The sequence below is a fragment of the Penicillium brevicompactum genome (assembly GCF_028827555.1).
Source record: "Penicillium brevicompactum strain IBT 35665 chromosome Unknown utg000005l_segment0_segment0, whole genome shotgun sequence".
In the NCBI taxonomy this organism is placed as follows: domain Eukaryota; kingdom Fungi; phylum Ascomycota; class Eurotiomycetes; order Eurotiales; family Aspergillaceae; genus Penicillium; species Penicillium brevicompactum.
This window is the reverse complement of record NW_026623208.1, coordinates 4,172,611-4,185,783: the sequence shown is the minus strand read 5'-3', so window position 1 is coordinate 4,185,783 and position 13,173 is coordinate 4,172,611. Positions and strand designations below refer to the sequence as shown.

Below are 13,173 nucleotides of genomic sequence, written 5' to 3'. Positions count from 1 at the left end.
AGATGGTAGGTTTTCCTTTCTGCTAAGGTCGGGCAGATGTTGTATAGTCGACAATTTCCATATGGGTGGAGTATCACCATCAATATATTTTGTGGAGGATTGATGTATCTGGGAGCAATAGGTCAGTTCAAATTCAAGTGTGACTCCACGGTTGCCCAGGTGGTTGCTTGAATGGACCTCGGGAATTCGTCGTCTTCAATGAACACAGCTAGGTTGTGAAAAATATCGACCTGCTCATTTAGCTTGGAAAGCCGGCGTGAGCTGCTCAGAGTAGCGATATGTTGATTGAGCGCTGGAGGAAAATTCATTAGCGGATAGTCTGCGGCACTTCCAACACGAAGTCAATTTTTGCTTACTGGGGCTGAAAGGATTCATGAAAGATGCGAGATCTCGGACATTTCCATCAGAGGATCAGATGTAGATTGATTTCGATGGAGAGCATGGTCACAAGGCTGAGATTTCATGTGAGTTTGACCCTTTCTTAGCTCCCGATTGATCAAAAATCATAGCTTCACAATGTCAAGACTGCGAAATATTGCTCAGAGGTATTGAAATGTGCTTAAGTTATAGTGAACTGAGAATATTTGGAAGAAGTGAGGGAGAAGCTGCGTGATTGCGCCACGATATCGAGTGGCAAGTGTTGGTCAGATTTGAATCTCAGCCAGCAGCTTTCATTCAGCTGAACCAAAACTCATCGCGGTCGGTATTCCCCAGTTTGAGCTATTCATCAAAGTCATCAAGCAATTTTCACGGAGTATTGTGTGTACCTCCTTCGTGGTGATTGTGTCACTATTCACAGACTGTTGACAATGTTGATCACTTTCTCTGAAAACATAAATCTTCATACAAAAAAGGATATTCTCTTACACCTGCTATCAATGAAGGTACCCAGGGGATGCTGGAGGCAGTTAGTCTTTGGACATGGGCTGTCTGGGTTGGGCTTGAGCAATAGGGCCCACAGCCCATTGATTGGGCTTTGGGCTTAAGGTCCGGGCCCAACCGGGCCCAGTGAAGAAGTCTGGTCCACACTGCGGGAAGACGGATCCGGATTAAGTCAAGCTCCGCGGAAGTGGCTCACGTGACTCAAGGCGGTCAACTTCCTGCTCAAGACGGTCAGATTGAAGTGGCACAAAATGATTTTCACTCCAAGACCAATCGCCGTGGGAGTAACAACTTCTGGAAAATGGCGAGATAGTGATTTCTCGTATTTCTCAAGGACAATGTACCTTTCAGCTTTCCGACATCCGCTAATACAGCTGAGTTCCCATTTTACAATTATTTTCAATCAACAATATAGCCCAGAATTTTGGAAGAAAGAACAATGTACTCCTTATTCGAAATAAGATCATAACATTCATTGGTATCATAAACAATCACTTTTCACATATCACTTATTAACTGAAAACAGACCGTCCTGGCAACTTCTCCTTTTTTGCTAGCTCGTTCCATCTCATACAGGGCCTGATCAAGAGACTCCATATCCCAGACCGAAGGCGAACCCGGTTCCGAGACAACCTCTTCATGTTCCCAGGGCTCATCGGCGCCCGGAAGGAGTGGAACCCTCGGTCTTCGACTTTCAAGCACATCAACCTGACGAAGAAGATCGCTCTGAACGGCACTGGAAACGTTCTTTTGCATTGAGATTCCAGCGATCACATGGCGCAAGTCTGGTTCGGCAGCGTGTGCCTCTTTGCGGATCTTTTTGAGGGAGAGCTCGTAGAGCCGGTATGGTAGACGATCGGAGTCAATGGTGGGGTTTGAGTTGGGATTGGTTGGTAGGGAACCAACGAGGGTGACATGGGGATTTTGTAATTGGCGTCTCCTTGAGGTCACTTGGGGGATGTTCCTTGTGAGGAGTCGGGTGCATTGTGTGGTAGACATAATTGTGTTTGTGTTTGTGCTTGATTTGCAGATTTTCTATGATTTCTAGATCGATTATATATACAGAAGGACAATTATACCAGTCATTTCTACGTCAGCTGGTGTATCCCCAAATCATGCCACTCAAATTTGAGATCGAAGAGGAGTCGGGATCTTTCGCGGAGGTGCATCGGCCGGGTGGCGAGGCGCGTCATGCCACCGATCTACGAATTGAGACCGCTAAGTAGGCCTGATCTCTACGTACAAGCGTATAGACGCCTGAATCCTGTCTGGGGAGATTGAGAGTGAAAAATAGGATCTTTAAATCCTACCCCAGTTGCAAAGTCCAATTGTCGATACGGGCTCCCGACACTCGGGATGCGCTCCGACGGAGATCATTCGACCAACAACCACCGACAGGGTTGACTACTCGCAAATGCCACGGGGACAGCCCACATGTGAAGCCCAAAACGGCATCCAGATCCATCGCAGTCGACATTCGCTACCTAAAATACTGGAGTTCTGCACAGATCTAGGATCCCCCGCGCCCTTGACATATTCGGGAGGCCAACCCGATCTATACTCCACCCCACCACCATGGAAATTGAACCTAATGCAAGCCCTCATGAGTCACCCCCAGATATATCAAAGGATTATTCTGAGCTCGGGTTTGAATTGACCATCTTCATCATCCTCGATAATGCAAAAGTCGGCCAGCGCTTCTGTGCAAGAACCGCAAGAACCATGGCAATCGGCCGCCACCAGCGCTTCCGACCTTCCGAGTCGTAATCCGAACTTTGACGAAGAGGCGCCGCGGTCGGCTTTCTCGGTTGTCGAAGGCACGGCGGATTTGTCAACACTCACGACTCATCTCACGGGTCATAGTACAGATGACCACTTTCCAGATGGAGGGTGGCGATCGTGGAGTGTGGTGATGGGGTCGTTCTTTCTTTTGATGAGTACTTTCGGTGTGATGAACACAACCGGAATTCTCCAGAGCTATTTGACTACTCATCAATTGTCGAACTACTCGCCCAGTGCGGTCGGATGGATTCCAGGTCTTTTCACATTCTTCGGGTTGAGCGTGTCTGTTCAGATCGGACCAATGTTCGATCGATATGGACCTACGTATCTCCTGATGATCGGCACGGCGTGTTATATCACCGGCCTGCTTCTGATGGCCGAGAGCTATCTATACTGGCATTTTGTCCTGACCCTTGGTGTGCTTGCCGGAACAGGAACGGCATTCTTGAGCACCGTCGCCTTGGCCTGTCCGACCCAATGGTTTGATCGAAAAGCAGGTCTCGCTATTGGAATTTCAATGGCGGGCGCAGGTCTCGGCGGTGTCGTCTTTCCATTCATGCTCAGATCGGGCTTTACGCAACTGGGCTATAGATGGACTATCCGGTTGTTGGCTTTGGTGGTACTGGTAATGTGCGCCATTGGAATCACGTTTGTCAAGGCTCGTCTTCCAAAGGGTAGAAGCAAGTCTACTGTCAACTTGCGCTCTTTGAAGGATGCGAGATTCACCTGGTTGACGCTGGGTATCTTTGGTAAGTCGGCTATCAAACCGAGTAAGAGGGAAGAAACGTTGACATTGCGCTAGGACTCGAACTTGAGGTCTTTGCTGGCCTGGGTCTTTATCCAACATACGTCGTGATGCAGGGGTTTTCAAATAGCGACAGTGTCATCCTTCTGGCAGTCCTGAGCATGTATGTCGAAACCACTCCATCTTCTAAGTGCAAAATGCTAACATATTCCCACAGAGCCTCCACAATCGGTCGACTCGTAGCCGGCGGCGTGGCCGATCGTTACGGGAGGATCAACACCCAAGCAACTCTGATCGCATTGGGTATACTTGCTGTATTCGTAATCTGGCTACCATTCGGAAACACGCTGCCGGGTCTATACATGTTCTCGACCATCTTCGGACTCGCTTCAGGGTCATTCCTGAGCTTAGCGCCGGCCTGCATCGGCCAAATCTCCAAAGCCAGTGAAGTAGGCGGAAGGTTCGGACTCACCTATTCAATAGTCAGCTTTGCGTGAGTTTTCACCCGGTTCATAAACACATATCATTCCTTGCTAACGTTAGTTCAGCACTTTGATCTGTATCCCTATTGGTGGCGAGATGCTCGATAAAGTCGGCAAACAAGCCATGGTGGCATACCTCGGAAGCGTGTTAGTCGTTGCTCTTGGATTCTTTGTCATGGCACGATGGGCATGTTTGAGCTATCGGTGGAGATGGCATGCCAAAATCTAGAGCAAGGATAAGACCGGAACCTCGGAAAAGATGTCCCAAAAGTTGAAAATGTTCTTTCATTGTTTCATGTTAATTCGAAATTGAAATTGGCACATATGGAAACAATCATGCGCAGTGCGCTCGGAGTATGGACCAAACTGTTTTGAATGTGATCATATCGATAATGGAAAATACGGAATGTCCGCGTTGTAGCATCGTATGACACCACGAGTAGGGACCGGGGCCTCGGGAATCGGTGAGGTTAGTTTTGTTCGCCGCCTTGAGATTTCGTGAACTCGTCCCTAGAAAGTCTCAGTGATAGATTCTAGCAATATACCCAAAGAGTCAAAAACCTACAGATGCTTGTCCAGCTCATCCATATGCTTGCGCTGCTCCTTCAACTTCGCCCGAAGGCGCTGGACCCTACAGTGTGTCAGAATGAATTTGACAGGGATAACGTCGACAGAGAGCTTACTTGTCCAACTCAAGCTGCTTAATGTAAATACCTTCATGAGCGGCTTCACGTTTGGTAAATGCGTCTTTCCTGCCTAGTGTCAGATATCCATGACGTCATCATAATTCCTGCGCATACTCCGCCATGTAGCCTCTGGGCTTCGTCGAGCCTAGATCACCCGCAGCCATAATAGTCGGAGCGACAGAGAAAGCTCGGAGAAATGGTAGGTTGGTGGTTACACGAAGCACAGGTCGGGGGAGTGCTTGCATGGTGGGGTGGGTGGGTAATGTCGATCAGTGATGAAAGGTGTGCTGTCTGATACGACACGTAAGATGTGATTTGGAAGGATGATGATATGTGATATAATTGTACTGAGTAATTGTATGAGAGAATAGCTATAAGAGTGGGAAAGTGAGAATAGATCGACGGCCGTGGCTGTAGTTAAATGAAACATGGATGACCTCATGTCGGGTCAGATGATGTATGGGTTGATGCGGGATTTCATGATTGGGCTGGATTGCCTTGGAAAAAGATCGGAATACAAGGGGGCTTACCGTTTGCTTTTGGCGAGTGTAGATTGCCGATTGGCTGTGTTGAGCGCTAGTATGCGAGTGGCAGCTCATACATGAACTCAATTTATTGTTTTTTACGTGGGAGTACGGCTCGAACTCGATGAACTTGAATAATGTCGTAATTTCGCATATTGATACTACAGAGTAAAGCGGAAGCCTTTCTGCAAGCGTCTAGCGGCAGCGATATCGATGCCCTCAACGTCGGCAGTCGCCTGCAATCTACGGATATCCTTCTCGCTAAGCTGTACCTCCTCATTCTCCAAGCGCTCTTGGCGCTTGTTAAGCATGCGCAAATTGAAGTAGAGGAAAACAGCCATCAAGCCGCCAATAACCTGGAGCGCAATGCAGACAGCCATTGCAGTGTGGTAACCGTGCTTTGCCTCTTTTTCGAGGTAAGTGAACGGCGTCCAGATGGAAGCACTGTTCCCGAGAGAATTGAAGAACGCGAACGCTATACTAGTTAGCCAGACACACAACACATGGAGACCAGACATTCAGACTTACCAACAGCGCGCTTGGCGGGTGGACGGGGGATGGAGCTAGCGAGCCAAGAGTACAGAGTTCCGTTCTGGGCAAACACAAAGACCATCAAGAAGAAGGAGAAGTATCTCGGTCCGAAGGAGTTCGTGGTCATATAGATGATGAATCCGACAATTGTGACAGGAATGGGGTAAACAAAGAACCAGAATCTCTTCTCTAATCTGTCGGACATCAGAGAATGGCACAGGGAATACACGACCATGAAGAGGTATGGAGGCGCCACGAGAACGAGGGAGATCGTCTCGTTGTAGTCGAGACTGTTCTTGACCAGAGATGGGAAGAAATTCTGGAAGCCAGCTGCGCCGGTAATACACATGTACGCGATGGCAAATGCGTATGTCTTGATATCGGTCATGGCGAGCTTCAGTCCCTTCACTTGGCTCATTCCACCCTCTTCATCGACATCAGCCTCACCGGCCTCAATTGCCAGACGTCGCTGAGCCACGTGTCGCATCTCGGGCGATAGAAGCTTCCATGTCTCTGGGAAATCAGGCAAGATAAAGCAGATAGCCAATCCGATGGCACATGTGATCGAGCCTTCAATGATGTAGAGCCACTGCCACGCAGTGAGACCCCGGTGTCCCTTCAGTCCGTTGAGAATACCCGCCGCAATGAGGTTTCCAAAGGCACCGGAGAGAAGAGAGCCAGAGTAGAAGATACTCATGCGAAGAGCCAACTCTTGCTTGGTGTACCACTTGGACAGGTAAAAGAGGATGGCGCAGAAGAAGGGTGCCTCGACCAAACCGAGAATAAATCTGCATGCGACGATTCCTCCGTAGCTGGTGACCTGGCTGGTCACTGCAGACACCAGACCCCAAGCGCACACAAAGAAACCAATATACCAGGACGGTCGGCCCATATAATTCAGGAGCATGTTCGACGGTACTTGCATAAGGATGTAACCGACGAACAGAACCGAGAGACCGGTCTGATATTTCGTGTCGTCCAGATTGAGATCTTCCTCCAGACCTTGCAGCTTTGCTGCGGCATAGTTATTTCTGATACCGAGTTAGCATTGGCAAACAGAAATCGGCGTGAGTACGCGCACCTATCAATATAATTCATCAAGTAAACGAGAATCGCCAATGGCATAATCAGCGCATCGATGCGTTTCCGCAGCTTTTTTTCGATGACTTTCTCCGCATCCGTCAACTCAGCCATGTGAACGACCTCCTCATGACTCAAGTCAACCTTCTCCCCCAAGTCTGCATCGCTGATTACATTCTTGTCGGTCATGTTGAGTGTGTAAAGTGGCGACCCGATTTGAGAACCCAGGGGCAACCAGTCCCGGGCACGGCCAGCATTTTATGTCGCGCGGGATCAGCATGGACCAGGTCATGTTACTCGGCCTCTATGTTGAATGTTGTCAAAGAGTGGCACATCGCATTTACCCCGTGAATTCTGGGGAAGCGTGGGGGAGTGTGGGCCTGTGGGCCCTGCGCCAATCATTTTGCGGGGAAGCAAATGCGGAGATACACGAGAATTGTGTCATGACCTGCAGAGGGCGACGTGATAGGCTGGAAGGCCTCCATTAGCACCCCCACGACGGAGGCAAACAGGCTGAAAGAGAGGTAAAGTTCCAGTGTGGTGGAGTTCAGTGTCTCCCGAGAGCCTTTCGAGGCAGCTTATTCGGTCGCCAAGACCAGGCTTCTCGGGTTGCTGAGCTTCGCAGCCCGTGCCTTTTGCCTTTGGCTTTGGGCTCTCGGACAAAGTCCGTTCGGGCTTTTGCGCAAATCAACTTGGATGGCCTCTTCACGGCGCATATCACTGGGGAACTGAATCCCGAGATGACCTGTACCTTTCCCTGTCGGTGTGTTGGGGTCTCCGCGGCATCTACGGGATACCTAGTACGGACAAGAAATGTTGAGAACGGGTACTTTTAGCCTGTCTTTGCATTTTTGGAATTTCAAGTCTCCGTGCCAGCCCCCTTGGAAGGTTTCTGGCTCCCCCATATCTCCCCTATCCCCCTCATTCTCAGCATACACACCCCAAACGCCAACCTTTGGCACTCTTGGTCTCGCAGTTACTCCGTGTGGCTAACAATGCTTGGCCGGTGTTACTCCTAAAGTTTACGCCTCGGTCGGGCATACCCTCGGCTTGCTCTCGTATGATTTAACTGCCTTCCGTTTTGAGGCTGTGAAATGGGCTCACCCGCAGGAATCTTATGCACATCCGGAAGCTCATTGGAATACTCATATGATGTCCCGTGATTTCTTCTTGAATAAGTATTACTTTTGGTGCTCACGTGGGTAGAAGCCACATTGAGACCCCCTTGATTCATGTTACCCCGTACTTCACCATCATATTCCCAATCTAATTGATTTTGTCCGTGAATGACACTTATGGCAAGCAATTTGATTAAATATTTTATGAAGACACATGCCGTGACGCTTTTTTAACCGGGATCCAGTGACTCTCCGAGGTCATCAATAATATATCTCTGCCAAAAGCGCTCGGACAAATGGATAAACCCTACACTAAAAAGTCTACAATCAGCCAGCTCAAAAGCCATTTGGGCAGCCCCAAGGCCTCAGAGAATTCCAAGGTTATACAACAACCTTGAAGTTTACAAGTAAACGGGTGAGTGAGATGAGTGATTGCTTCGCGATTAAATTACTAATCAAGGGTGAACTTTGAACTCTATAGACAAAATACTCTCCTCGACATATGGTATGTGTACAGTCTAAACGGGGCGCCCAAAACAAGCAAAGCTTGTAAGAGGCGCATTGGAGGTCATCCGTAACCTTTTTTTCGATGACCTCAAAAGGAAAAAAAAAATATGTGAGTGGCGAAATGAGGTAAAAGTCTATCACTCAGCCTTCTTGGAGGCCTTGGTCCTCAGCTTCATGAGAGCGAAGACTAATCCATAAGAGCTGATGACGAAGAGAGCGACAATGCCAGTGTCTCTCCAACCATAGTAATAGTCCTTGAGGTTGACAGTGACGAGGTAGTCCGATCCGCGAGTGTATTGACACACACGACAGTCGGAGGTTGCCTCTGGGTTGACGAGGTTCATGCGGGTACCGATGGTCTGCATGTAATCGCCGAGATATTCAATGCAAGTAGATCCGTTGGGCGGGCTGAACAAGGCGTATTCCTGGTCTGTGCATTGGACGTTGCGGTCGAATAGTCCGAATACCAGCATGCTGCCCATGAGGTAGTTGAAGGGGTTGAGCCAGTAGATCCAGTAGCGCCAGAAGCTGACGATCTGTGCGTAGGGAACCAAGACACCGCAGAAGGAGATCATTGTCTAGGAAATTATTAGTTGAGATTCTGCTAAGCTGGGGGTCGATACTTACACCCAGAATCAAAGGGTTGATCATGGCGGCCATGTTTGCGTTGGGGGCATACGCAGCGACGAATTGACCTGAAATTTTGGTTAGTGGGATTCGAACAGGATATATAGTGTCGGCGACTTACCAATTCCAGTGTAGAGGAACTCGTAGAGGAAGAAGACGAAGAACATGCTGCCACTCTTGCTTGAATCGACAGCCATACCGGCGGTCCAGTACCAGCAGTTGAAGAAGAGGGCAGCGCAGACAACAAGGTAAGGGAACTCGGAGACAATCAAAGCAATCGTGAATGCTTTCCAAGAATACATCTTTGCCTTCTTCTCGCGAGCTTCGAACAAGTCTCGGCGCTCAAGGAAAGTCGGCTGAAGCTGGGCAATCACACCGGGGGCAACGAAGATAGCATTGAAAATGAAGAAGAGAACACTTTGAAGATCGGCGACCGACTCGCCAATCATCCAGAAACTGAAACCGACGAATAGGCCAGATGAAATGTGAAGGGCGAATTTGTTGTTAATGTAATCCGAGTTTCGGTACAGGGCGGTAGAAGTACGCTTCAAAACAAGCACGACCTGCTCCCACAGAGTGCAGGCAAACTCACGACCATCGTCGAAAGTAGCTTCAGGCTTTGCGGCGGCAGTTTCAATGATTTCGTCAAGCTCCTTGCGCATAGAGGTGTGCTCGGGTGACTGCAACCAAACCTCATTCCAATCTCTGCCCTGGCTCAATTGGCCAGACACGACATCAATCATGTGTTCGGCAGGGTTAGTTTCAGCAGGGCATGGCGCGCCGTAGCGGGAGAAGTAACCCTTGATACTCTTGGAGTTCTCTCCAATGGGTCCAAAGTAGACGGTCTTTCCGCCCTTGGCCAGAAGAAGAAGCTGATCGAATTCGGCAAACAGTTGCGCGGACGGCTGGTGAACAGTGACCAGGACGGCCTGGCCTGCATCTGCAAGTCGGCGCAAGAATCGAACGGTGTTGTACGCACTCTGGCCATCCAGACCACTGGTAGGCTCATCGAGGAAAATCAGGATACTGGGCTTGGAAACGAGCTCGACTCCGATAGTGACACGCTTTCGCTGTTCGACACTCAATCCGGCTCCGACGCTTCCAATCATGGTATCGGCCAGATCATGGAGTTCCAGGAGGTCAATGATGACGTCGACGTAAGCAAGCTTCTCGGCGCGGGGGGTGGTGGCAGGTTGACGAAGCAAAGCAGAGAATTCGAGAGACTCGCGGACAGTCGCCATGCGTTCGTGAATGTCGAGTTGTTCGACATAACCGGCGGAGCGTTGGAAGGAGACAGGCAGTGGGCGACCGTCAACCATGATAGAACCATTGATGCTTCCTTCGGTTTTGCGTTGGGCGAGAACATCGAGAAGAGTGGTTTTACCGGCACCAGATGAACCCATCAGGGCACCGAGCATACCGGGCTTCACCCATCCATGCACATTGTCGAGCAGCAATCGATCACCGGTGGGGGTAGAGACTGTGTATGAGAGATCCTTCCACGTGAAGACAGAGGTGTTGCGAACAAGCTGGTTGTCGAGGCTTTGAGGCTCCTCGCTCTTGCCCTCGGAGACCTTCTTATCAGTGGCCTGACCTTCTTCATCGTGTGTTCTCTTTTGAGTGTGCTTGTGTAGATATTCACGGGGAATAACCAGAGTGTTGCCGGTTTCAGAGGGAGACTTCCATCTGGTAGTAGCGATGATAGTAAGGAAGACGAACAACGCCCACCAAGCCCAGTTGATACCAAGATTGCGCCAGACGTGGGAGTGGCTGTATGAGAGCGCGGACAAGTAGTTGTCACCAGTGACGAAGTTTTGGCCTTGGATGGCACCCTTCACACCAGCGCATGATTGGTGAGCCGCGACGTTCTCATAGCCAGGACCTGTGGGGATCAAGTTATTGCCAACGCAAGGGATGACGTCTTTGCCGTGGAACTCGATACTAAGCAAGGCCTCGAATCCATAAGAGATCGGATCAATCCAGAAGATCCAGCCGAGCCAAGGGTGCATGGCGGGCTTGGGAATCATATAACCACTGTACAAAACAGTGCACATGATCATCAGACCCGACACTTTAGACGCACCATCGAAAGTCGAAAAGACAGCACCGATAGCACGGAATAGCGCGGTCATAGCCTGTGGTTCGGTTAGCCACTAGCCTTGTGAAGCGTGAGAGAAATTTCTTACCATTGTGGTTGTAAAGATGATGATCCAGTAAGAGAAGAATGCCGAAGCGGACATAGTGAGTCCGACCATGAAGTAGACGATAAGACCGAAGATGGAGATCTGGACAAGCAAGACCGGAATATCCGCAGCGATTTGGGCGAGACAGAATGCGGCAGGATGGAAGTAAGCGAATCCCTTCTGTTTGACGAGAACTGGTCTGCCAGAGAAGGATTCGGTAACTTCACTCATGGCCAGCAAGCATTGGTAAAGAAGGGAGAAGAAGAGGGCACCGGATTTGACAAAGAGACCGCCAGAGTTGTCCGGCGCACTGTAAAACAGAGAACCAGCAATCAAGGCTTGAGCCAATGTGGCCGCCTGTTTGATGAAGAATGTAGCTTTATCACCCCAGAGGATCTGATATTGACGGTGAATGCAGATCTTGACTTGATCGACGAACCCGACAGTGAAGGGGCTGTTCTTTGGCAGGTGCTTGTTGGTCTCGTAAGTGACACCCTGTTTGAACTCCTCGGTACGCTCACGCGCGAGCTCGGAGTCAGGGTAGGAGTATTCTGTGGCCATTCGAGCATGAATCGGAGACTTCTCGTATTCGCTTCTGAGAGCTTCAGCGTTGCGCGGGAATCGACTCTCGAAACCGTCTCGGATTTTTCGCTCGGTAGGAACAGTGACACCAGTGAGATAGTCTGCAACGTTGGAGCCCTCAAGACAATGAAAACCTGCTTGCTCCATGAATGGTCTGGCCTCCTCTCTGGGTCCGTAATAGATTTGCTCGCCTTCGTCGAGAACAAGGACCTTGTCGAAAAGATCGTAAATTCCGTTACCGGCTTGATAGAGGGTGACAACGGTGGCTAGGTTGAGAGTGTCGGTCATAGCCCGGATAGCTTTGGTCCATTCCAGGGCAGTAGAGGCGTCGAGACCTCTGGTCGATTGATCCCAGCAGAAAACGGATCCTCGGGTGGCCATTGTTTCGATGATGGAGACACGCTTGCGTTCACCGCCACTCACTCCACGAACGTACTCGTTGCCGACCTTGGTGTTCTCGGTGTGTGAGATTCCCACTGATTCGAGTAGGAACTTCTTGGAGGCTTGTTGGTACTCAACGGCGCTCATGCCGTCAGGTAGATGGAAGGGGACTTTGAGGCGGGTAGCGAAATCCATAGTTTGGCCAACCGTCAAAGTTGGGAAGAAGATCTCCTCCTCGGTGTTCATGACGATTTGACCCCGGTAGGCTTCTGCCTCTTTAGGCTTCATCGAGCCAAATCGAACATCACCGTCCACCGACTTGTATCCTCCACGTCTGTTCGCAAGCATCTTCAACAGGGTAGTACAGCCAGCACCGGGGCGGCCCAGCACCAGCAGCATCTCACCAGGCTTCACGCAGCCATGACTCTTGTTGAGGATCGTCCGAAGAGGAGGCTTTTGTCGACTTTCTTTGACCTTGGTAGGAATGTTAAATTGGGAGAGAACGGTCTCATTGACAGCAGCCTCCGAACTGATAACCTGCACGGATAGATCTTGCCAAGTGACACCGAGCTCCTGCTTCTTAAACCCGGCGGCCAGGTTGCGGTCATTATCCTCTTGGAGCTTGGACAGCATGCTCCAGTCATTAGCTTTGGTGATAGAGCTGGCATCGCGGGGTGTTTCGTCGCCTGGAGTCTTTTCGCCGGTGACAGTCATAAAACTTTCCGTTTCGTATTGGGCCTCGCCGGCCACTGGAAGCTTCTCCGAGCCCTCCATTTTGAAGATGAGGAGGAATCAACGGGAGAAAGAAAGATTGATCACCAAGATCGCCTCAATCTGCGGGTACCAATGTTCTTTTCTATGAGACTTCAGATTCTCAGGGATGCAATGATCCACAGTGGGTCTGCGGTATTGTCGCGCTGGCCGAAAGTCCGAGGCCGACACGAATATGATATGATTGGTGATAGCGGCATCTGATTACGGGACCATCACACAGAAAGGAAATAGAAACGGCTCTAGAACTACGTCTTAGGGAAAAAGTGGGAAAACAATTCGGCCAAACAGT

General features: G+C 49.9%; 5 protein-coding genes across 5 annotated transcripts; 1 reads left to right on the top strand and 4 right to left on the bottom strand.

Moving 5' to 3' along the window:
- Window positions 1-1,380: 1,380 nt before the first annotated feature.
- N7506_007443 (uncharacterized protein) lies at window positions 1,381-1,881 on the bottom strand (the record flags this gene model as incomplete). The annotated part of the gene is made up of 1 exon (XM_056956736.1): window positions 1,381-1,881. One exon carries the CDS (start codon window positions 1,879-1,881, stop codon window positions 1,381-1,383), a length of 501 nt encoding a protein of 166 aa, XP_056811070.1.
- A 679-nt stretch (window positions 1,882-2,560) lies between these two features.
- N7506_007442 (MCT family MFS transporter) lies at window positions 2,561-4,120 on the top strand (the record flags this gene model as incomplete). The annotated part of the gene is made up of 4 exons (XM_056956735.1): window positions 2,561-3,413; window positions 3,467-3,572; window positions 3,627-3,902; window positions 3,958-4,120. 4 exons carry the CDS (start codon window positions 2,561-2,563, stop codon window positions 4,118-4,120), a joined length of 1,398 nt encoding a protein of 465 aa, XP_056811069.1.
- A 241-nt stretch (window positions 4,121-4,361) lies between these two features.
- Window positions 4,362-4,822, bottom strand: N7506_007441 (uncharacterized protein; the record flags this gene model as incomplete). Its single annotated transcript, XM_056956734.1, has 4 exons — window positions 4,362-4,401; window positions 4,457-4,522; window positions 4,575-4,643; window positions 4,692-4,822. The coding sequence occupies 4 exons, from the start codon at window positions 4,820-4,822 to the stop codon at window positions 4,362-4,364; spliced, it is 306 nt and encodes a 101-aa protein (XP_056811068.1).
- A 440-nt stretch (window positions 4,823-5,262) lies between these two features.
- N7506_007440 (putative MFS transporter) lies at window positions 5,263-6,901 on the bottom strand (the record flags this gene model as incomplete). The annotated part of the gene is made up of 3 exons (XM_056956733.1): window positions 5,263-5,576; window positions 5,630-6,663; window positions 6,714-6,901. 3 exons carry the CDS (start codon window positions 6,899-6,901, stop codon window positions 5,263-5,265), a joined length of 1,536 nt encoding a protein of 511 aa, XP_056811067.1.
- A 1,573-nt stretch (window positions 6,902-8,474) lies between these two features.
- N7506_007439 (putative ABC multidrug transporter) lies at window positions 8,475-12,884 on the bottom strand (the record flags this gene model as incomplete). The annotated part of the gene is made up of 4 exons (XM_056956732.1): window positions 8,475-8,915; window positions 8,965-9,032; window positions 9,086-11,099; window positions 11,151-12,884. 4 exons carry the CDS (start codon window positions 12,882-12,884, stop codon window positions 8,475-8,477), a joined length of 4,257 nt encoding a protein of 1,418 aa, XP_056811066.1.
- Between the last annotated feature and the right edge of the window lie 289 nt (window positions 12,885-13,173).